Here is a 23,863-nt window from a genome sequence, read left to right as displayed (position 1 = left end):
CCAATATTTCTATTTCTATTTCAAGATGTGCAAAACTTATAGAGACATATCCCAAAAGACTTCCGGCTGTGGTCGCAATAAAAGAAGAATTCAAAGGGGGTCGATCATTTTGCAACATCTACTTATATGTCAGCACAATATATTTAATTAGTTTGGTTTTGTTTGAAAATTGTGCCTCTCATGCTGTTGATTCTTAGAAATTATTTTGAGTTTTTCGCCTTATAAATGGCAAAAGGTTCTAGTAGGGGGGGACAATACTTTTGCAAAACACTTTCGATGTTTTGTTTCGTCATATATGTTTTCAAACACATTAGTTTCATCGTTATCGTTTTTAAACACTCAAATTATCATCTTGTTGCTAAGCTGCGCAATATCTTGTTAATGATTGGAATGACATGTATTGGAGCAGATAAACCACCAAAAACATGCAGGACATTGTTAGGTTTTAAATATTAAAATGTACCCTTTACCAAATTGTTTGAATTAGTTATCTGACTCCATTAACCAAACACAACCAACATTCACCCAACAATGCGCGCTTGTTTCTTGATGGAAAATGAACAAGAAAAACGGACATTTTCACACGGGGGCAGATTTAATTTCATTATTAATTTAACTAAGTGTACTCAATCGAAAATAGCCGAATTAGTCGAATTAGTGTCGTCTGAGTCTCTGGCAAGCCTTTTCTGAAATCTTCCAGCCTTTGCCTCTCGGCCCACGCCTCTCCGCAAGATGGTGTGCCGGCTCCTCCCATGGGCGTGCCAATGAAGCCCAACCAGGGCGTCGCGATGTCTGGAAAACTCAAAGACAACACCGAGCGTTTCTACGTCATCAGGGCCTTGTTCTCAAAACATCGCCTCCGTCAGAGTCCTGTTCTCAAAATTCCCTAGTCAAAATATTCTGCATTTGGAACGGCGTGACCTGTCATTGAACTATAGCCTACTCGGTGAAAATCTTCATTGCACTCAATAAATCTAACTTGTATTCAATCGTATAAAATCCTTTATAGTCAAATGTATAAAATCCTTCAACCTGGATAAATATGTCCCTTGAATTATCAACCAAAGTGGACACGTTTACCTCTTTAACACATATATCCAACCCCTTTTTCTTATGAAGGCTATAGCTTTTAATAAATAGATAATAAATAAAACAATCACAGCATGGGAACAAAACAATGAATAAAAAGGAGTAGAAAAGAGAAGTGCATCAGTGTCATTCATGTCCGAAAAGTCCCGGGTTTAAAAAAGTTGTTTTTTCTGTTGTCCAGCAGTAGTGGGGCACAGCGAAAGCCTGTCAGGATAGCTTCTTAAGCCGGATGATTGAATTGGCCCATAAACAAAATGGCCCCTGTTGGTTTGTGCTGGATCAGGAAGAGAAAGGGCCGGTCCAACGTGTGCTCCTCCACCGCCATTCGGGAAAACATCACGGCAGCTGAAGAGAATCACAAAGGCTGTCAACGATTTTCACGTGGTATAAAAAGAAATCAAGAACTTATTACTGCGATGACCAGGGTTTGTACCACAGCCTATTTTTCCGTTTTTACGGTATGATTAAAAGAAGAAAACCTGTGTTTTTGGTCGAAAATGATCATTCCAACTTCGCGTTACACAAGTTTCCTCTGGTCACTCACACGAGACTCACATTCCACTGAAAAGTTCATACAGGGTTCTTGCCGTTTCCCACAATATTCCCCCTTTAATGATTTGAATGGTAAAAGGACTCCGTTTTATATTGCACTTTGTTGGTGCCTGAAGACCTCCCAAAAGGCTTTTCAATGTATTCCACACTTTCCCATTCACACACACACCGACATCAGTCTTTCTTTCCTTTGTTTCCCTCTTTTCCTTCCCTGTTTGTTCTCTCTTACTCTTTCTCCCTCTCTCCCTCCCTTACTTTCTCTCTCTCTCTTTCTATCTCTCTCTCTCTATTTCTCTCTTGCTCTATTTTCGTATGTATTTAATTATCTCTCTTTCCCTCTCTCTTTTTACACCTCTCTCCATTTGTTTCTTTCTCTTTACGTATTTCTTTCTATCTCTCGATTTCTTCATCTGTTTCTCTCTCTCTGTATTTCTCACTATTTCTTTATCCATTTCTTCTCCGTCCCTCTCTCTATCTATATTTCTCTCTCTCTCTCTATTTCTCTCATGTTGTCTTTCTCTCTTTCTTTCAATCTCTTTTGTCTTTCAGTTTTGTTCTCTTTCTCTCTAGATTCCTCTCTTTCTATTTATCTCTACTTATTTTTTTATCTATTTCTGCCTCTCTCTATTTCTTTATCTTTTTATTTCTCTCTCTTTCTTTATCTTTTTATTTCTCTCTCTTTCTCTCTCTTTTTATTTCTCTCTTTTTATTTCTCTCACTGTCTGTTTTGTTCTCTCTCTCTCTCTCTCTCTCTCTCTCTCTCTATCTCTCTCTATTTATATATATATATATATATATATATATATATATATATACATATATATGTTTTTTTCTTTATCTATTTCTAAGTCTCTCTCTCTCTATTTCGCTCTCTCTCTTTCTCTCTACTTCTCTTTCTCTTATTCTCTTTCTTTGTCTCTCTTTTTCTTTGTCTCTCTCACTCTCTCTCTTTATCTTTCTCTCTCTTACTCTCTCTCTTTGTCTCTCTCTAGTCAAGTCAAGTCACATTTATTTATATAGCCCTTAATCCCAAAAATGTCTCAAAGGACTGCACAGGATTACAATGACACAATTACCTGATCTTAAAGCAACATGCGGGCAAGGAACAACTCAAAACCTCAGCATGAGGAAAAAGAGAAACTTTGAAAAGGGGCCTCACACGTGGTAATCCCCCTTCCAGGATGACCAGAGTGAAAAAAATCATCAACTTAATTCTTTCTCGGGCTCTCAGGAACGCTTGAACCAATCCATGCCTTGAGTCCAGTCCATACTGGCACAATATCAGAAACAGCATTGTTTTGTATGTAGCTCAAAAGTAGCGGCCTGTAGTCCGGGATTTCGGAAAATCAAACTAGTTTCCCCACAAACACACTGATGAGTTTGTGGCCATTTTTTTACCTGTTGCCGCCGCTCCTCTCGTCCCTTGCTCGTTGACCTCAAGTTTAATTGTCTGCAGGACCTTGGACACGCAAAGCTTTTCTTCAGCTAAAAGAAAGAAGCAGACAGTAAATACACTGTAGTCACAAACCGAGGGTTCGGATGCCCCCTTTAATCGGAATTCGCTTTGAAAAAAATGGGATTGAGTGACAGTTTTGGATGGAACCGGATTATTGTGTTTATGCTTCATCATTATGAATTATGGCCGAAGTGGATATTCAGGCCTCAAGTTTTACTTGCTATAAAAAGCTGTGTCTTGTAGAAGAAGATAATTTGAACCCCGTAAATTGGTGGTACTACAAAAGTTAAAAAGTCCATCAGAACAAATGTTTTGTCTTTTTTAAAGCAATATACACTCCAAGGATTTATTACCATCATTTTTGGTTAGGGATTTTAAAACAAATAAATGAGAGAAACAATTAAGTATCCCTCAACGGGACTAAAACAGCATTTGGGCATTGTTAACACATACCCAATCAAGAAATTATTTATCTTTCAACTTCTCTGAGGTGTAAGATGCATTATTTGTCCAAATTAAGCCTAATGCGATGTTATTTAAAGGAGCTGTACAGAATATAGCATTTTTTTTCTCGGTGCCGCCATCTCCTGGCTTGTGTCCTCATGAATCCTCTCTTAACTTGCTCATGATGCACATTCAAGTATGTGCATTTGTTAGATGCGCTTGAAGAAAGTCTTTTTTGGGGTTTGGGTGGGTGTTTCACCAGTACTTGAAGAAGGCCTCCTCTTACTTTCACCATTTTCACATTACAATAAAAAATAGAAAGATAAAAAAAACACAAAGACAAGCGTGACGCAACTCTCCAGCACCTTGGCCGCCTGTTCCTCCTACCTAATGTGTTCTGCCCCGATTAGCTATGCTAAAAGTAGATAGGCGCGGTAGAAAACAAAGCATACAGGCTCTTTAACCTCACTTAGGCATTGTTAACGCATACCTAATAGAGAAAATATTTAACTTTGAACTTTTTAAGGGCAACTCAAACAATGCAGCCTATCTTTAACAAAAACAAGATCAATGCTATGTTTAATATCAGAAATGGGATTGGTGTTAGAAGCCCACCAATCTTGAACAGAATAGAATAGAATAGAATATGCCTTTATTGTCAGAACTAGGAGAGAGAATGGAAAATGACTTTTTAAGTACTCGCACCCAGTTCAATAAGATATCTGAGCGTCAATGCCGTCAATCGCAGTGCATGTTTAGTTATAAAATAGTCAAACATCTTTAAGGGGTCATGGTCTATTATCTTTTTTACAAGCATTTTCATTAGATGTGTTTTTTCACTCACTTGTTATGCGGCTGAAATCAGCTGTGGCCAGATTGAACATATTCCCCATGCCCATGCTAGTAAGTGCAGCCTTCAAGTTCACCTCAGAGTTGAGAGTAAATCTAAATGGAGGAGAAAAAAACATAGATTAAGTGAACCTTGACTAAGAAGTTGAATAAAGTACAGTATATGAAATGGTAAGATACAAGTTTGTCCTTTATTATTCATTTTACAGCACATATGATTTGACCGATAATGGATAATTGATAAAGAATATAGAACAATAAACCTTATTTCAAGAAGCTTTAGCTCCTTTATATAACATATATGAAATCTAACAGTGAAGGTTTCATATTCAGGTATTCATTTTCATTAAAAAATAAAAAGCAGACACTTTTAAATCAAAAAATAAATCATTTAAATTAGTGTTTATTATCTTTTTCTCACTTTCCAGCCGGCATGAGTTAAATAAACTGTAGTGGAAATCAGTTCAATTGTTGTTTTGCCTTTTTCCCATGCATAGTTGATAAACACTACAAGAGATTAAATCTTAATAAAGGAAAAAAAAAAGAGGAAAAATAAAATATATATTTTTTTATTTTGTAATCAAATATTACATTCCAGGCGGCATGGCAGCTGAGGTCATGGGTTCAAATCCAGCTACCAGCCTTCAAGAGCGGAGTTTGCATGTTCTCCCCGTGTGGGTTTCCTCCTGGCACTCAGATTTCCTCCCACATCCCAAAATTATAACTTAGATCCGACACTGCATTTAATTTACTCGTCCGGCCGCTATGAGAATTTCCTTTCAACAATGTGGCCACCGAGCTAAAATGAGTTTGAAACACGTGCCTTACAGAAATTTGCAAACATCCTACTTATCTGATTACCACATTGCCGAATTAAGAATTCCTAACCTGGGCATGATTAACTGCCTCCGAACACTTCTTAGCTCGGCTCTCCACTGCCGGATTCGTTGACTGTTCAAGTCATCGCTGAGAGCGCTGGGCAGCACGTCGGCCTCGAAGGGAGAAACCAGCAGCATGCTCAATGAGTCGCCCTCATAAGGGACCTCCAGCACATCATAATCAATGCCGCTAGCTGTCACAAATTCCCCTGTGGACACAGCAGCAGGAGATTAGTCAATCAAGAAATACAAACACTAGCTCACTGTTCTGGACTAGATGTTTTTCCAGCGGTCTACCGTAGTTGAAGCGGTTGGTGAGGGTCAACATGTGAACGGGTATGGTGCTGCCATTGGCGCAGTGGAACATTCTCTCGTGCGTCATTTTGGGGTCGAACGGAACCTTCCAGAGTCCTTGGAAGTGGAGGGCGTTGAGGAGCACCAGGCGGGTCTCTTCGCTTAAGGATCCTGCGGCTAGGAACTCGGGAATAGTGCCTGCCACATGAAACAAGCCAGTGCAACCGTTACTATATTTCGGAGATATGATTTTTTCGGAGGAATAGAAACAAGAAACGTACCATAAATTCTGGACTACAGAGCGTACCTGATTATAAGTAAATATAAGGAAAAAAACTTGCTTTTTATACAAGCAGCACCGGATTTTAAGCCACAGATTTAAACAGCCATAAAAATAAGTCCTTCATTCATAACTCTCAAGAAAGAAGCGCAGGAATCAATAGTAATTAAATTGGGATTAATATATACGCACTAATGTGACAAAAACATTCTTAAAACAAAACTCAATGCGCTGTACTGACTAAAATTCAAAACCCGGATTAGATTATTTTAATGTACAGTCACATGATCAGTCGGATGTCTCCCCTCCCTTGCATACATGATAAAGTGATCGCGAAAAGCCCAAGTATTGTTACGACTACTACATAAAAAAGTCAAATTGGGCTTCTGAATATTAATCAGTACACTACATCGAGTTTTGTTTTGAGAATGTTTTTGCTGCACCCTCACGTATATATGTCAATGCCAATGTATTTAATATTCACTGCTGCGCTAGTTGATTGGAAGTGACGGTCTGCGAACGAGTCTTAAATGTGTTAATTTCCTATTCTAGACATTTCCGCGCTGATTCTGCCAAGGTTGCGTTCTTACTCCATAGGGACAGTTAAAATCTTGTTTATCCATTCATGAGTGTCACTAATAAGATAACATTGAATTTTTTCTACTGAATGGAGTCACAGTAATTTCCACTGTTTACCTGCGCTACATTAAACTTCTTCATATTGACATTCAAAGCACTGAGCAGAAATTACGTTGCTATGCTTTGTTTTAACTAAACAGTCGGATTCTCCTGGTCCGCACCAGTTCAGAGCCAGCTTCCAAGGTGACCCGGCCAGGATGCGCCATGCCGAGATCCACGGGAAAGGCCCGCCACTGCCGAAATTGCCGCCAAAAAAAATCCGCCTCGCAAAAGAGAGAATAAGTAGCATTGTACTGTAAGCCACAATGTTTAAAATGTGGAAAATTAGTAGTAACTTGGAGTCCAGAATCAATGGTAATCAAAAAAAGTATGACTGGAACATTCAAACTTGTTATTTTCCAGTACCTGCAGTGTGATCTGAGACCCAGGCGTTGATAATGTCCACCGCCTGGTTGGGCCTAGTGAAGTCCACTTGATGCGGGTGACTCCTGAAGGCCTTGGACAAGGCCCGCCTGTATCCTTTCTCCAGACTCATCTTTCTCTCCACCATGACTCCGCTGGCCATCTCCAAGCCCTCCTCAGCGTGCAGATCGCGCTGTATAAGACGCTGCTGTCGCGACATTCCTCGCTCTGAGGGAGAAATGGGCAAAGTTTAATTGCCATTATGAAGATTTGATGCACAGTTATTCTATTCAAGTAATATCCATCCATCATCTGCACTGCTTATCCTCAGTAGGGTCACAGGGGTGCTGGAGCCCATCCCAGCTGTCCTCAGGCAGTGGGCAGGGAACACCCTGAACTGGTCGCCAGTCAGTCGCAGGCCACACAGAGACAGACAACTCACTCGCTCATTCACACCTAGGGACAATTTAGACCGGCCAATAAACCTGACATGCATGTTTTTGGAATGTGGGAGGAAACCGGAGTGCCCGGATGAAACCCACGCAAGCACGAGGAGGACATGCAAACTCCACACAGGTAGGTTTGATCCCATAACCTCAAAACTGTGCCGCGAACGCGCTAGTCACTCAGCCGCCGTGCCGCTGCAGTATTAAATTGAATTGTTTTATTGAAATTTATGTCAACGTTGTGAAAACATTGTACGCAACAAAATCAGACATGTTATGAAGCTTAAACATGTTATGAAGACTTTAAAGAGAAAGTAAGATAGGCAAAAATATTTACAACGTAGTGCTGAGAGACTGGCCTAAGTTATAATAACAGTGCAATGTTTATGAAAAAAGAGAAGTGCAAAAACATTCAGCAGCAGCAAAATCCTCAAACAAGTCAAAAAGTATTTATTTTCACAGTTTTGTGCAATATTATTTCACTGAAACAAAAAATAGGCGATAAATCCTTGGTGCCATAGGCAAGATTAAGTTTTCCACCAACAACTACTATAACTCACTTATTCAAAACTGTGATAGCCTTATACCCACGGGGAAAGGCATGTTGGTATGACATAAAAAGAAAAAGGTATCTCAATTTTTTGTTGAATATGTGAAGATACAGTTAGTGGCGTGTCACTAAACAGAGAGTCCAACTCATTTTAGCTCAGGGGCCACATGGGAGAAAAAAAACATTGTTACGGGGGCCAGACTAGTAGTAGAATAACAAAAAACTCTTAGCAAATAACCATTATGATTCAGGGATGTAATATTCAATTATAAAGCAATTAATGAATCAATATTATTTTTTTGTTTACTAAGATTAAATTTAGTCTACTAAGACGAAAACAACAGTTGACTTAATTCCCACTAGTCTGTTCAACTAAACTCATGCAAACTGGAAAGTGACAAAAAGAGAAGACAAACAATAATTCAATGTCTTTTTCTGCTTTTTATTTTTATACAAAAATATTTATTTGAATTGGGGATTTTAGCTGTTACTTTTCACATCTATTACAGAAATGAGCTTAAGCTTCTTTAAACTTCTGCAATGAGACCTAGGTGCTATGTTTTACTTTTGTGCTTTTTGTGCTAACCAATAATTTCCAATCACTGGGAATGAAAAGCGTAGTTTAGTAGCAAATGTTGCGGTTGAGCGACATCGACGCACCACATTTGAGTGCAATCGTATTGCCTCAAACAGCACATATGTGACTTCTATTTTAAGTAAAATAGTATCGGCATGGGTGTATCCTCAAATGTTATCTGGTTGATGAATGATGGTCAGCAAATAATTTAGTATGCGGTTTTCTTTGAATGTAGTCCCTCGCTTTGGCGACTGTAAGAAAAATTAAAGTTTGATTATAGTTTTGAATGTGCCTTTGTATGATTGTATCCTCAGAAGTACCTTGAAAAAAAATATATCTAGGTTGTTTTTATTCTTACAATTGTATCACCTTGGGGCCAACTATCAATCAAGATGTCCTTCACATTAGTGCCGGGAAGTCTGGTCACAAGCTTGCCTCTTCTGAAATACTCCCTTGACTTTACAGTAACTCATTGTTCTTTTATGTTAAAAAAGTTTTAGTTTTATTGTGCTTGCATGTTATCTAGCGACCAGCATTATATCGCTCCATTTAATAATGTGATTGTGTCTAAGCCAATTAATTTTGTTTCATGTATTCATAATATCATGTTTAAGCCTATCAGATGTGTTGTTTTACGGCTGTGTTTTTAATAAATGAGCCTGCAGTTATCGGATGTGTGTGATTCCTCTTTGACCCGATCTTGGAAGCAGATCTAAGTGGGACGCGCCTTCGATGAAAGGGCTACCCAACGTCAATACCCGACTAGGAGTGTCATTCTTTCTTTACTTTAATACAATCGCAATTTTAAACCATGACAGCTACATCCAGTGGACATATATAAAAACTGCAGGTTATTGTTTGACGCGATGTTCATTTTCCTCTTGTGCTTCTGTCGGCATTGTGGCACAAGCTCGATTAAACCCTCATCAGAGACTTCAGAATAACACTTTGCTGCGGACTTGCAAAAGGCATGGTGCATTAGGTAGTAAAGACGCCTTCAGTTATTACATTTTTAATGATCTAGAAGAGTTAAGTATCAAAATTCGGGGCACAAGAATATAACACTAATAAAAATAATTACTTTAAAAAAAAAAAAACAATATCAGTGCAGTTGGCACAGTGTGTGAATAGTAGATAAAAACGGAATGCAGCCATTCGCGGATTCTTTTCAGCTACATTCAATTTGGCAAGTTGTATTCGAGTTAGTTGTAGAGTTTGCAACGTTAGGACCACAGGCCCGACACACAAACATGAATGAATGAATGAATGTTGTAGGTGTTACCTTGCAGAGAAAATCCCATTGCAGACGTCATGGCCTTGTGAGTGATCCCCGCTGCGCCGAGCTGTGCCATGGCTAGAACGGAGGAAACGCCATACGGGGAGAAAAGCACGTTCTGGTCCGACGAGGATAAGTGGCCGAAGACCTTCAAACCCAAGTCACTCTGTTTGTCCTGCAGAGAGCCAAAGGCCCCTCTGCTTACTGCCACCAGCAGGACAACACAAAGGTATCTGAAAAACATCCTGTTGAGAAAATAAAATGTCACTTTAAGTTTTAGATAAAATTCTGTTTTACAAATGAATTTACTTTGATTTTTCTATCACACCAACATGTTTTAACTACTATAAATTCCGGACTGCAAACCGCTACATTTTTGCTATCTTTTAAACACTGTGGCTTCAAATACGGCTTCTTCTTTTTTTTCATGGCGGCACCAAGAAAAACGGCAAGCTGGTCTTTTCCACAACGCATGTGCTGTAAATACAAAACACCATGGTGCAGCTGGAAACATTTATGACGCCCTTTGAGAGAAATCAGTCCAAATTTTACCAACATTATTCGTATAATAGAGAAAGGGACAGTACTTTGTTAAATATTTACAACATACTCACAATATGTCAACCTTTTTAATCAAAAATCAAGTCCTCACTTTGGACATCTTAATTGAACAGCAGTAGAAGTTCTCTAACAAATATCTACACTTCTCTTTCCGTATCATTGTCAGTGTCAAGATGCTGAAATTTCCTTTAATTCTCGAGGATCGATAATAAGTGAATGCAATTTAGTCCATTACCGCAGGAACCATCAATGACAACAACACAAATTCAGGTTTTCTTTCGGCGCAGTAGTAAATATGTGATCGCAATCTTGAATGGTCACATGATCGGAAAACATGTAACCTAAATAACTTGAAGCAGAGCTGAAAAACGACGCAGCCGAATGGCAATTTCTGATGCCAATAGCGTAGAGGGCAAATTCCCCATGCATTTGGTGCCAAGTGTGCGCCAAGTCTGAAATGTAAGAACTAGATGTGAATTAGCTCATTTTAATGGTTATTTAAGGCTGTGGCTTATAATCCGGTGAGGCTTGTACAAAGACAAAATTGAGTTTCATTCTTAAACTTGAGTATGCAGCTTTTAATCAGGTGCCCTCGCCCTGTCTTCCAGAATTTACAGTTCATTCCGAAAACAGTGCACTGCTTCCTAAAAAATCTGTCTCACAATATGACATTTTTCCATGTACCTGGGAAATCTGTCTGAGTATTTCCTAAACAATTGTAATCACACCATGAAATCGGAATGAAGAAGACATTCCAGTAAATTAGCCTCTCCAAAACATGTTCATATTTGTTCAAGTACGTTTTCCGTCCCAGACAGCAAACAGACTGATGTGGTGACCTTTCCTTCGTGTTTTATTTGTGTAATGACGGACTGATTGCGTAAGCACAAACATTGCAGTCCAATTCACAAATGCATTGACTTTTCCCTCTTTTTAGTTAGACCATATTCTCGAGTTTACTTTTTTAACGTTTTAGGGAGAAGGGTGTTAATTTATATAGCAAAAGTATTGTAGGATACAACAACTTTATACTAGTGAGAAATAAACTTGTATTAAGTAAGGGTCGGAAAGAAAATACAGTATTAAACATCCATTCATCCCTATTAAACTACATTCATTTATCTATTTAGTTTCCTACATTGAGTATTATCAATCAAGTCACACGAAGAAAGTACTTGGATCAGATCGATACTTTTGTCCTGGCATCGATACTGTCTTCTCATTTTAAATATCCCTCTAAAAATGTTGTTGATGAATTGGAAGATTATACATTCATTAGAACTTTCAAAATGGATCCGATTGTGTTTACACTTTATTTGCACTGCTGATTTGATTTTCAAATTTTTGTGAAATGGACATGTATTTTAGCTGTCGTGCTGACACTGGTTTACAGTATTTGTAATTTTCGTTACATTGCCTTTTTTTTGTTTTGACTCTGTTAATTTTGCTCTGAAACAGTTGTAATAGAAACTATTTATATTTATTCAATTAAAGTTTGAATTGTAGTTATTTAAATAGTGGCTAAAATGTTGTGCTGTGTTTATCACAAATACAAAAAAAAAACTCAAGGGGAAGTGGATCAATTCTTAACTGAGCATTTCGAAAAACAAAAAGTATTGGTATCGATTGATACCATCTGGTTATTACCTGGATTGGATTGCTTCCAAAATTCCCAGTATTTCCCACCCAAACACTCAAATATCACACACAACCACGCATGATCAATTGTGAATAGCAAATAGGCAAACATTTGAATTAAAAGAAAATTAGTAACACAAAGAGTATTATAAACGTGTTATTTTGCCCAAGATATTTTATAAGTTATTTTGTTGGGAAATTTTCACAGAAAAAAAGTGAATTATCTCCAAATGATCCATTATTCCTACGAAACGAGAAGTGTTCCTTCTCGTTACAATATCAAAACAGACTTTCATTCATCCTTACAGTGCAACGTTTAAATGTAACATATAGAACCTTTTATAAAAATAAACACTTTTTACTAATTCTACATCTCAACCTTAAAAAAATTGCAAAAGAAACACACTTGATTGAAAATATTGTGCAGGCATTCCATAAATGTCTTCTTACCTTGTCAGTGGCGTCTACTTGGAGGTTTTCGGTTGACTGTAGCAACTGCTGAATGCAAATGACTGCGAGTTTCTTGGCTTTTATAGTTTATACGCCGTCGCCGTGGGGTCTGAAGACTGGTCTCCTCCCCCCTCCTCCTTGGTTTGCACACAGAGCTTATTTTGTGATGATGTCACTTGGCGCTGTCTGGGAAGGTTTCCTTTTAGTAGACTTGACACATCCGCCCTGGTCTCTTCACCTCATACGTTCCTGTTTCACGAGTGGAAAAAAGTCACTTTGCTCTTTTCTTCTAGCCACTAAAACCACACACAAGCACACCCCCACACACATCCCTATGGTATGCTTGAGAGTCACTGTCCCCAGAGAGGAAAGTGCTCGGAGGCCTCTGTTGTAAGAATGAAAAAAAAAAACATCTCCAAAAATAGCTTTATGCTCACATAGTAGGAAAAGGAAAATTCACATCAGATAGTGAAAAATATGCAAGCATCGCTTGCAGTGGTTAAAACAACTTTGTTTTAATAATTACTGGCCACTCAAAAGCTTAACCGGTTAGAATTGAAATAATATGTCTTTATTGTCATTGATAACAAGGTAGTGAACATTGTTTGCAATGAGATTAGACACGGCACTCCAGGGTAAACATCGAATAAAGACTTAAAAGGGAAATAAAAGATAATAAGAATGTCAGGAAGGTGGCACAGCACCTGAGTGGTTAGCGTGTCCGCGGCACAGTTCTGAAGTTAGAGGTTCAAATCCAGCTACCAGCCTTCCTGAGTTTGCATGTACTCCTAGTTTGTGTGAGTTTCCTCTAGGCACTCTGGTATTCTCCCACATTCCATAAATATGCATACCAAATTGTCCCTAGGTGTGAATGAGCGAGTGAGTTGTATATCTCTGTGTGCCATGCCATTAGCTGGCAACCAGTTCAGGGTGTCTCCTGCTCACTGCCCGAAGACAGCTGGGATGGGCTCCGGCACCCCTGCAACCCTCCTGAGGATAATTGTTGCAGATAATTTATGGATGGATGGATGAACGTCAGGATAAATAGGAAAAATACTCAAAGTCTTGGAACAATTACGTTTTTCCCCAGTGATTTAGGATCTAGTATCAGTATTGCCAAATGCCGCTGGCCGTCAATGTAGAGGTCCGGGTTAATCTCTGAAGAACGGAATGAGGTTTTACACTGAAAAAAAAAAAAAAAAAAACGGCAAACAGAGGATGAATGTGTTGTATCTGAGTCAGATAAGGAGGCTTCTCCCGCTACTGGTAACTATGGAAACCAGCCTGGAGTGGGATGGTGAACAGGCCTAAGTTGTAATAATAGTGCAATAAAAAGTAGTGCAACAACATTTAGCAGCAAACCCATTTTTATTTTGCAAAACAGCTGCCGCACACTGGTTCTAGGGGAGGTTGGGCAAAATCGAGTGATCCACAAAAAAGTTTTGATAAAAACATTCCACTGTACTTTTTTTAAATTCCCTACACATAAAAAAAGTTCTCAAAATAAAAATGATTAAGAATTAATTTTAAAATAAATCAATTAATCAGTAATAAATAAATCCATAATCTGCTAGTGCTGAAGTGAGTGAAAGGAAGCTGACGGACAATTTGGAATTATTTAGTATTCATGGACAAAATGTAATTAACATCACATGATTCAGACATTTTTCGTCCAACGGAGAAAGCCTTGCAGGCCCTGACGGCCTAGCACTGATACAAAAACAATTGCCCAAAGGGAGTAGACTGACGCCAAATCTATATATTACCTCCAGAAACAGTCAAAATGATCTACCGTTAACCAGCCAGTAGAGGGTAGAGAAGGCCTCGCAGCTCTAAAGCCAGTCCGAGCATTGTGCAGCATGACCCACTAGCATGGCGGAAGAGAGAGACTCTTTGGGTGTAACACCAAAGTGTTAAATGTTATATAGACAACGGAAGTAAATTATGTTTTCTCTCACTGACCTGCTATTTCAAATGCCAGGGGCTAGAAATTGTTCTTTTTAGCACACCCTCATTGCCCTCTACTGAAGGCTCCATTTTTGTTGATGCTTTGGAATCGCAATGTGTTCAATGTTTTACATTTCAGCACGTTACGTTGACTCAACGAGAAGGTGTTCTCTCATATTAGGTAGGATGGAGCCATAATTTTAGAGAAATATGTCATGAGCTCCTGTTCATTCATTGTCTAATGTAATTTAATCATGGAAAATTATGCTCAATGAAATAAAAAATAAATTGACACACTTGAGTGTCAGAATATCAGAAAAATATTATTATTTTATCACAGTGCTTCATATGCAGTTTGGGACTGAATCATCACAAAGGACCACAATTACTTTTCTCTGTAATTATAACTAAATGATAACAGGTAACTGTACTGTCAATACGACATGGTGCGTTGCTGCATTTCACCGCTACTCGTGAAATGCAGATCATGCAATGTCCTCTACCTGCTCAACACTCCTGCACTGTTATGTTTAAACTTTGGTGGATACTCAAAATAAGGAAAGAATAAATCAATAGATTTTGAACTTGCAAGAAGTACAGGAAGAGAAGACTTCAGATAAGAAATTTGAACCCTGTTCTAAGGCCCTCTCCTGAACCCTCTCTTTTTATTAAATCGTCATGGTTACCAAAAGCAGATCAGACCTACGGGTGTGAAAGTCAAAGAACAGCAACATGATTGGTTGATAGTGTCGACAATGTAAATAAGGTATTGGCGTCCTATGCAAGTGTCCAATATTCAAAACAGAATAAACTTCTCACTCACATATTTACATACAACCCTCCATCAGGCAACAACCTTACTTGAAGCGTAGGCATGCCCCCCTTCCGTATATACTCACAATATGTTTTAACTTTAAAATAAAATACTCATATCAGGGAGTCAACTTATACGCAGATATTTGATTGTGCGTCACCAGTAGCAAATGGTTGGCAGGGCGTTGGGAAGGGTGGCGTGGCTTATACAGGAACAACAAACCAACCGGAAATCAATGGTGCAAACGTATTGCAGAATTTGCAGTAAACGTGCTGGATTGTCGTCTTCTTATTTGTAAACAGTCATTGACAGTACCCAGAATTGAAGGAGGGGATTTTCAAGTGGTCTGAAGCCCAGAGACAAAATGGATATGGAGTGTTTCGGCTAAGTGTTCGTTTGCAAGCTTTAGGATTGCACAAGACAAGAAATATAAAAACTGTTCTTTGCTTTCACAGGATGATGTACCGTATTTTCCGCACTATAAGGCGCACCGGGTTATAGGGCGCACCCCCAAAAAATAGTTTTTGGTCCTATATTTTCCATACATAAGGCGCACCGGATTATAAGGCGCTACAATGGGAACGGCAACAAAACAGTCAGATAGTTCAGTCAAACTTATTACCCCCTTAACATTCCGAAAGCTTGCAAAGAAGCAAATACGTGTCTCAGACATGTACGGAAACAGTGTCTGTACGATGTCCCCTATCACTCAAATGCATCGTTCCAAATATCATTCGGAAGGTTAAAGTCTTGGGATTCAAGAAATGCCAAATATTTTTTAGTTTCCATTTTATTTTTTGCTGGCAACTGTGTGGACAGCAAAGTAAGAATTTTATTGTGCAGGGAAACAGGGTTCTTTACTGTGCATATGACAATAAACACTTTGAATTGAATTTAGTTTAAAAATAGACTCATCACAGAAACATCAAGATCGTTCTAAAACAAGATACAGGGAAAATATAAAACCGCATAGCTCACCTAAGTTCTCTTGCAGCCATCACGTTCAATAATAATACGTAACCATGGTCTTCGTACAACCGTGAGTGTTGTAAATCCAGGAGAGTAAAATATTTACAAATACAGAATAGTAAAAAATGTTTTCTCTATGCCGTAGTGCAACCCAACGTGTGATTCACATTCATCTTTTCTGACCAATTGCAGGCTTTGTTTCGCCCCTTTAGCCTATGCAAACCTGTAAATGATATAAAGGATCCGCCCCCTTTACCTCCGAATAACTTTAGCCAATAGTGACTGATTCAAATGATGATTGACACATTGGTCAGGAAATGAAACGCCAGTATATAAATCCCAGCATACACCGCGGACGACTTCGCCTTCGGGGGAAAATCAGGTCGACGGCTGCTTGCCTTAGTTGCAAGACTTTGCAACTTAATATTGATCCATATATAAGGCGCACTGTATTATAAGGCGCATGGTCAGCTTTTGAAAAAAATAAAGGCTTTTAGATGCGCCTTATAGTGCGGAAAATACCGTACATATTTTCTTCTATTTTTTTCATTATGTTGCTTTCAGAGTAACGCACTACTTTTTGGTGTCAGTAATCTGCGAGTAACCGAATTACTTTTCAAATGAAGTAACTAATCACGATTTTTCAGTCACACAAAAAACACTGTCAATAAAAAAACTCATACACAGTTTTAACGTAAAAGAAGATTTTGTTGACCTGCATTGTTAACCGCTAACCACTATATTGACAGTTTGAGAATTGTGCAATAACAGACAAAGATAGATATTTCTTTAAATACTCTTAAGTACTGTCTATATTTTCTATTTATGAAGACTGACAAGACTACACTAATTTAATGAGAGGTCGTAAGAGAAGTCTTATTATGGAGAGTTAACCTTACAAGAAGGAGCACCACAACAAATTAAAATTAATATGAACATTTCTTAAATACAAAAAAGTGAGCGGTGAGATAAATGGAAGTATTAAAGCATTTGTAACAGTGCACTAATCCCTGAATCGGCATGTCGTTTTCACATTTTTATCACACATGCCATTCCCACTTTTTTCCCCTGAGGTACAATCTTAACTGAATTCTCGTCATATGTCGTTTTGTGAGTTTTACAGCTCTCTTCCAGACAAAATGTGTTACCAAATAGTTATTTCTGGAAGATGACACATTCAAATAAAATATTCAAGGGAATACCAGCATTCCTTATCACCATACTCACTCGCACCACATCTGGAACAAATGGGAAGTGAGACAAGTAATTCCATTCTGAGCAGGGGGTCAGATATCTGGCAACCCCTAAAAAGTCCCAATGGGCTCATTTCTTATCAAACTAACTAGACTTATCGGCACCCACACCATAAATGGAAAGGGAAAGTTTGACATATTTGGACAATAGTGGCGAACAAAGAGGCGACACATCTGCTGGCTATTATTACCACAACTGTTTTTTTTTCCCTTTTTTGTCCTTGTTTTTGTAAATGGTTACTCGTGGCGTAAGAACTCATAAGTACATTTGACAATGTCTTTATACGCAAGCTAAAATGACATTGTTCTACAGAAAAATAATGTAATAATTTTGGAGGTGTGATTATACTGCATTTTCAGGCTTGGGGAGTAACGGAATACATGTAAAAGAGTTACGTAATTAGGATAGAAAACAAATGTAATTGTATTCTGTTACAGTTACAGAAAAAAATGACGTAATCAAACGACAGGGACATTTAGTTAAATAAGGATTAATCTGCAAGATCACAACTTGTATTTACCTATACATTATGCGCCAAAGGACAAATTGTATGTGTCGTGATTTCAATCTCTGACACGACACAGACAGAGATGAGGTTTGTATACAATTTATGTGTGCATCGTGGTTGTCATGATTTGCCCATTGCCTTCACCTGTGGCCGCTTGTTTGGCCCCAGCCTTTGCCTGATTGGTTCCCCTCCTATTTAAACTCAACACTCTCATTTACTCCTGGTCATTACGTCAGCAAACCTCCACACATGCAGGGCTAGCACTTTTTGAGTCTGGCTCCCATCTGTCCCTTCCTGTCCTGTATCCTGCTCGTCTGTCCCTGGCTTCCCGATCTTCTCCGGTTACCTGATTTGATTCAGTCCTCCAACCCCACTCCGATCTCCCGTCCCGGCTGCCCGACTTGTTTCCGTCCTCTGACCACGCTCAGATCTCGCGTCCCGGCTTCCCGACTTGATTCCTTCCTCTGACCACGCTCCGACTCGTTTCCGTCCTCCAACCACGTTCCGATCTCTCATCCCGGCTGCCCGACTTGTTTCCGTCTTCCGACTACACTCCGATCTCCCATCCTGGCTTCCCGACTTGATTCCTTCCTCTGACCACGCTTCGATCTCCCGTCCCGGCTGCTCGACTCGTTTCCGTCCTCCGACCACGCTCCGATCTCGATGGCTTCCCGCTTGTCCTGTACAGCGAGCACCAGATTGCTGTCGTTTGTTTCCCCGCGCCTGACCTCCCCGATTCCTCAATAAAGCTTGGTGTGAAAAGTTACGCGTTTGGGTCTACATTCTGACAGTGATAACGTCCGTATCTGTTGCGCAGCTTGTACAGATTAGCCACTACTGCATGTTTTTCCACACTGTGTTGCAGGTAAAAGCACTTGTTTTGGTCTGTATCATATTTCTTTTTCAACGTAGCACTCATTTTGTTGAATTGGAGCGAGCCTGCAGATTCGTGAAGCTACTAACCTGTGTGCATATTGGAAAGTGCAGTTGTATGCATTCGGGGACATTGAGTAAATCTGAGTGTGTTCTTTTTGTATTTTGCAGTTAATTGTTATTCAAAATCCACTATACGATCACAGCATTGTTATGTAGTGAGAATATTTTGCTTAACAGAGTAAACTTAAATAATCTTAAGAGGTTTGGCATCTTCACTTTAAACAGGTAAAATTTGTATTCAGACGCAAGACAATCCAGAGTTTGTTGGAAATTTAGAAAGGGAACATTTGGTGTGTTTAAAACAATATTGTGTTCTTAATGTCCTCTTAATGTAAAGTAAGACAGAACATATCTGCCATGTAAAAAATCAAGTTTTATTTTGCTTAATTCACTATACTACATGGTCAAAAATTAGAGCACTTTTTTTGTATCCTTCATGTCAAGGGACCGGACCAGATCGGAGGCAGGAAGGATGAACTCAATCGCGTAACGACCAGTTACTTTTATTAAGGAAATAAAAGTCATCCAACACTCAGGGACAAAACAAAACAAAAACAGGCTTAAAGGCAAACAGGAACTCAGACTAGGAATAAAATTTTGGACTATTTGATAAAGTTTCAGGAGCGAGCAGAGAGAGTGGGAAAGGTGAGATGGCACAACATTCATTTGGACAGGTAACTTAAAATTAGTTTTACCTGGTTATATCAGTATCAGAAATTATTTTCCCCCCATTTTATTAACACTCCACTTATTGAACCATAAATATTTTGTTTGTTTGTTGTACATGATTCAATTGTTTGTTTGTTTGTACATGATTCAGATTGAATCGTTTCTTGTACATGATTCAATTGTTTGTTTGTTTGTACATGATTCAAATTGAATCGTTTCTCCGGCGCCGTCACGAATGGCAGCCACTCCAGCAGCTCCTGTGTTATTTTCGATTGTTCTCAGTTATTTTCGATTGTTCTCAGCTTAGGGATGCTGCTGGAAAAGTGAATTTCCCTTCGGGGATGAATAAAGTATCTATCTATCTATCTATCTATCTATCTACTCACAAAACAGGCTTTTACTCAGAACGGGCAAACACAGGTTTCCTCACGTCAAACAGAACAAATTAATCCAGAAAGGAAAACGCAATGAACCAGCAACCGGCAATACCCAAAACCCCCCTTAAGAAGCACACCCGCAAATTAGTCGATCTGCTACAGCCGGTGCCCAGGGGGCGGGGCCAGCTGGTCGCCACGGCGACCATGCTGGACATGACACTTCATTTCTTTTTTTATTGAAATGAAATGATCTGCATTTATATAGCGCTTCGACATGTAACACGGACAAGCCGGGATTCGAACTGGGATCCTTTGATCCCAAGACGAGCGCTCTACCTCCTGAGCTACTGCCACCCCGATTACAAGGTTACATTGTTCATTTATCGTAAGCAAAATGTAGTCATTTTATCTATATTAAGTCTATTTTGTCATATATAAGCATATTCGGTACTGGAGTAATTGAAAAATAATTGAAAGTAATCAAGTTACAGTAAAATGACAGTGCTGATTGAATATTTTAACAGGTAACTAGTAACAGTAGTTACATTTCTAAAGTAACCCTCCTAACGCTGTATATTTTATATTTGGTTATATAATATTTCATTCAAAACTTTTTTCTGTTGCTACTGGTGGCGTCTATTGCCATGGCACCCATCCAATACATACATACAAGCTATGACAGGCCGATTGTATAAGAAAAACGTGCTTGCCTTGTCTTGTGTTGAAGTTGGCCGCCGCCTTGCTGACTCAGCAACACTTCATCCTTTCCATTCCTTCTTACCGCTCATGACTCCTGCCCTGTGCTCACTTAAGTGATTTCTGAAACACTTACACGGGAATAGTAAATACAGTCAGGGATGGGTAGGGTTACTTTAACTTGATTACTTTCAATTACTTTTGGATTACTCCAATACCAAATATGCTAATAAAAGACAAAAGAAACTAAATATGAACAAAATTATGACTCACAACACGTGGTAAGCTTTCTCTCCTGGCTTTGATCTCCGGCAAAACTAACATAAAATGCGACAGAAACAAAATGAAAATAAATCCAAACAGCTTGCCGACATCATTTTTGCCGTTCCATGTATTCCGTTACTCCCCAAGCCTGCACAAAATGTAGTCATAATTGTATTCATATTTAGTTTCTTTTGTCTTTTATTAGCCTGGTTCACATCTGACCAGAACTGCAACAGCTACCCTATTTTACTACAAACAATTGAGTGACAAGGTTGATGGGGGAGGAGAGTTTAACATAGCAAGAGGACACCATTGGAAAACAAGAAACACCAAAAAGAACGCATAAAAATAAACATGACAATGCAGCAGCTTCTCTTTTTAGGTGAATGGTTGAGTGGGTCACAAGGGGATAAAACTATATGAAGCAAGAAAATAATTTAACTCAACTGTAGGAATCCTATATAATTAGGATGAATTCAAATTGAATTCTAATTCTGACATTGTAGTAAATGAATAATAAATGTTTCCAATCATCCCATCAGAGTGGTTAAGTTTTTTGTACAATCCTCTCCTGTACTCCTTGCACGTTCAAAATTCAACATCTTCCCTCCTTATTTTAAGAGTCTACTATCTTATGAGCCGTCTTTTAGGTCATTTTTTTGTCGGGGTCAACAGATGGTGATTGATATTGTGGGTCGGTCAGGTTGGCAAGTGATGTTAGCTGGAGGTCAAAAAGTGCCCATGTGTGTAGGTGAAAAACACAGGATGAGTAAGGACAAAAAGATAAAAATAGAAAAATCAAAGCCCTGTGAAACACTAAATCAATCTTAAGCAGTTGGTTCCAAATGATTCAGTTTTTTTAAGCATGTGACATGAACAGGTGTGGTGAGTCAACAACATTGGTTCGTGAACCAACAAATGTGTGTAAAGCAAATGTTAACATGATTCGGTAGTTTGAAGCGTTCGTTCGACACAGTTGAGTTGAGTGACGAATGAGATGCTTTTTAAAAAATAAACAACAATTCTGATGGTGACAATTGAATGGGGTAACAAGGATGGGAATTTGATTCTTACATAATTAAATTAAATGAAACATTTTTAAGAGAATGTATGAATCAGACTCAGACTTGCCAAGATGGCGGCACAGATGAGTGAAGCGGCAAACGGCTCTTCAGCTACTTTTCGATTTATCACTGTTTTCTTGTCTGTTTTGCATTCTCTTCTGGACACATGCTTAGCCAATAATGCCTACAGTCGCCAGGAACTTATACATTTGGGGCTGTGTCTAAATTACGACTTTTTAAGAACAAACTATGCCACCTTTGATAATCCGAAAGAAATTAAAAGGGCCACGGGATCTTAAAAAGAAGGGAAACTGTCACGGGGGCTGTGATGTTAAGCTAAAGAGAACTCTGACCTCTGAGATTTGATCTGAAACCTCACTGGAACTGTTTAAATCTAGGCTTAAAACACACTTATATTCTAAAGCTTATTGAATGATACCGATCCGATACTTTTTGCTTGGAAATGCAGGAAATGTAATGGTGCTTGAAATCATTGAAAATGCTTAGATTTAATACAAATTGCTTGAATTTGGGGTGAAGTACTTGTGAAATCTTGAAATTATTGCCATGTTTCTCAACAAGTCTGTTTTAAAATGAGTCTGACACTGCTTTCTGATGGCTTGGCTTTTCCATTGTATTTCTTTTTACCTCGTGATTAACAGCAGTTGGTATTAGTATGTATGGCATTGTCTCATAAAGCGTCATCCCACAACGGGTCATGCCCAAGAGGACAGGTGCATGCTATGCCTAAACAAGGCACTATGAAATTTGTGTTAGTGCAAGGATTACGAATCAGTTATGCACATTTATTATGGGCCATGCAAAAAAATGAAGGTAGCGTTTCCCAGTGGTAAATTGTAATGTAAGAACCTGCAACTAAAAATGTAAGCTACATATTACTGTCATGTTTACCCAACACCTATATTGGGAGAGATTTGTCTCAAAAATGAATATATTTATGATTTACTGAAGATCTAAAAATCATATGTCTTGATGAATACACATTTAAGATTGAAAATGACAGATGTAAATAGCAGATATATTTGGGGCTCTGCAAAATACATGATTCAAACCAGATTTAATTTTTAATAGTATTGGAGAAATTGGGAAATCATTAATATACATTTAATAGTGCACGTTTTAGGTGTAGCATGCACCTGTCCTCTAGGACATGACCCGTAGGGGGAGGTGACGCTTCATAGGACAATGTCATAAGAACTAATGCCAGCTGCTGTAAATCAGAAGGGAAGAAGAAATACATTAGCAGAGCGAAGCCACTTGAGAGCAGTGTCAGTCATTTTAAGCAGACTCGTTGAGAAACATGCCAACAATTTCAAGCATTTTTAAACACTTACACAAGATTGAAGCATTTTGAAATCCTTGAAAATACTTCATTACCACACAAGCATTTTCAAGGATTTCAAGCACCCTTACGAATGCTCAGAGGTTACGAACACAACTTTAAAATTAACAAGAAAAACGTGAATTTACTCTATGTAACATTTAATTGAAACGTGTAAAAGTAACTCAAATAAAATGTTTATAGCACATACCTACTTTCGGACCACCCTGTATTAGTAACTTGCCATAAAACACGATTGTAGTGACAGAAAATTGATGAGAAATCCGGTGTTCTGCCGAAACGTCCTACCTTGTGGAGACGTCTTACCGATGCCTAGTGCGCATGCGCCATAGGCTGATTTCCTACGAATTATTTACAATGTTTGTTTTGATTTATTCTTATTTGACTCTTTCATTGCTTCAAAATATTAAGCCAGGCGTGTTTATGTTGCAGCTTTTTAGCGTGGTGTTTGTTGACTACGGTAATAATGCATGCATGCCAACCCCTTGTTATATGTCATGAGTAAAATTTCTGTGTGCAATAATGTTGATAGCTTTACTTGATAAGAAATAAAACAAAAAACAGTTCTCCATAATGTAGGACGTTTGAGCAAAAGACCGGTAAACAGCACATGGCGTGGTT

The 23,863-nt window shown here is 38.6% G+C and overlaps 1 protein-coding gene across 5 annotated transcripts; it reads right to left on the bottom strand.

Moving 5' to 3' along the window:
* Positions 1-1,105: 1,105 nt before the first annotated feature.
* serpine1 (serpin peptidase inhibitor, clade E (nexin, plasminogen activator inhibitor type 1), member 1) lies at positions 1,106-23,838 on the bottom strand. 5 transcript variants are annotated; one of them, XM_088346854.1, is made up of 11 exons: positions 23,433-23,838; positions 20,825-20,963; positions 20,566-20,682; positions 12,382-12,630; positions 9,739-9,977; positions 6,887-7,111; positions 5,566-5,760; positions 5,279-5,477; positions 4,386-4,486; positions 3,040-3,126; positions 1,106-1,434 (listed from the first exon to the last, which is right to left on the bottom strand). In XM_088346854.1, exons 5-11 carry the CDS (start codon positions 9,974-9,976, stop codon positions 1,310-1,312), a joined length of 1,170 nt encoding a protein of 389 aa, XP_088202980.1. In that variant the 5' UTR covers position 9,977; positions 12,382-12,630; positions 20,566-20,682; positions 20,825-20,963; positions 23,433-23,838; the 3' UTR covers positions 1,106-1,309. The 5 variants fall into 5 exon arrangements, with proteins under 5 accessions (XP_088202980.1, XP_088202979.1, XP_088202981.1 ...); XM_088346853.1 differs by lacking the exon at positions 20,825-20,963; XM_088346855.1 differs by lacking the exon at positions 20,825-20,963 and having other exon boundaries at positions 23,437-23,838.
* Positions 23,839-23,863: the final 25 nt, after the last annotated feature.

The sequence above is a fragment of the Urocampus carinirostris genome, chromosome 11, assembly GCF_059441175.1.
Source record: "Urocampus carinirostris isolate Australia breed hairy pipefish chromosome 11, RoL_Ucar_1.0, whole genome shotgun sequence".
Classification (NCBI taxonomy): Eukaryota; Metazoa; Chordata; class Actinopteri; order Syngnathiformes; family Syngnathidae; genus Urocampus; species Urocampus carinirostris.
Note: the sequence above shows the minus strand (reverse complement) of the source record. Positions and strands in the feature narration are given on the sequence as shown.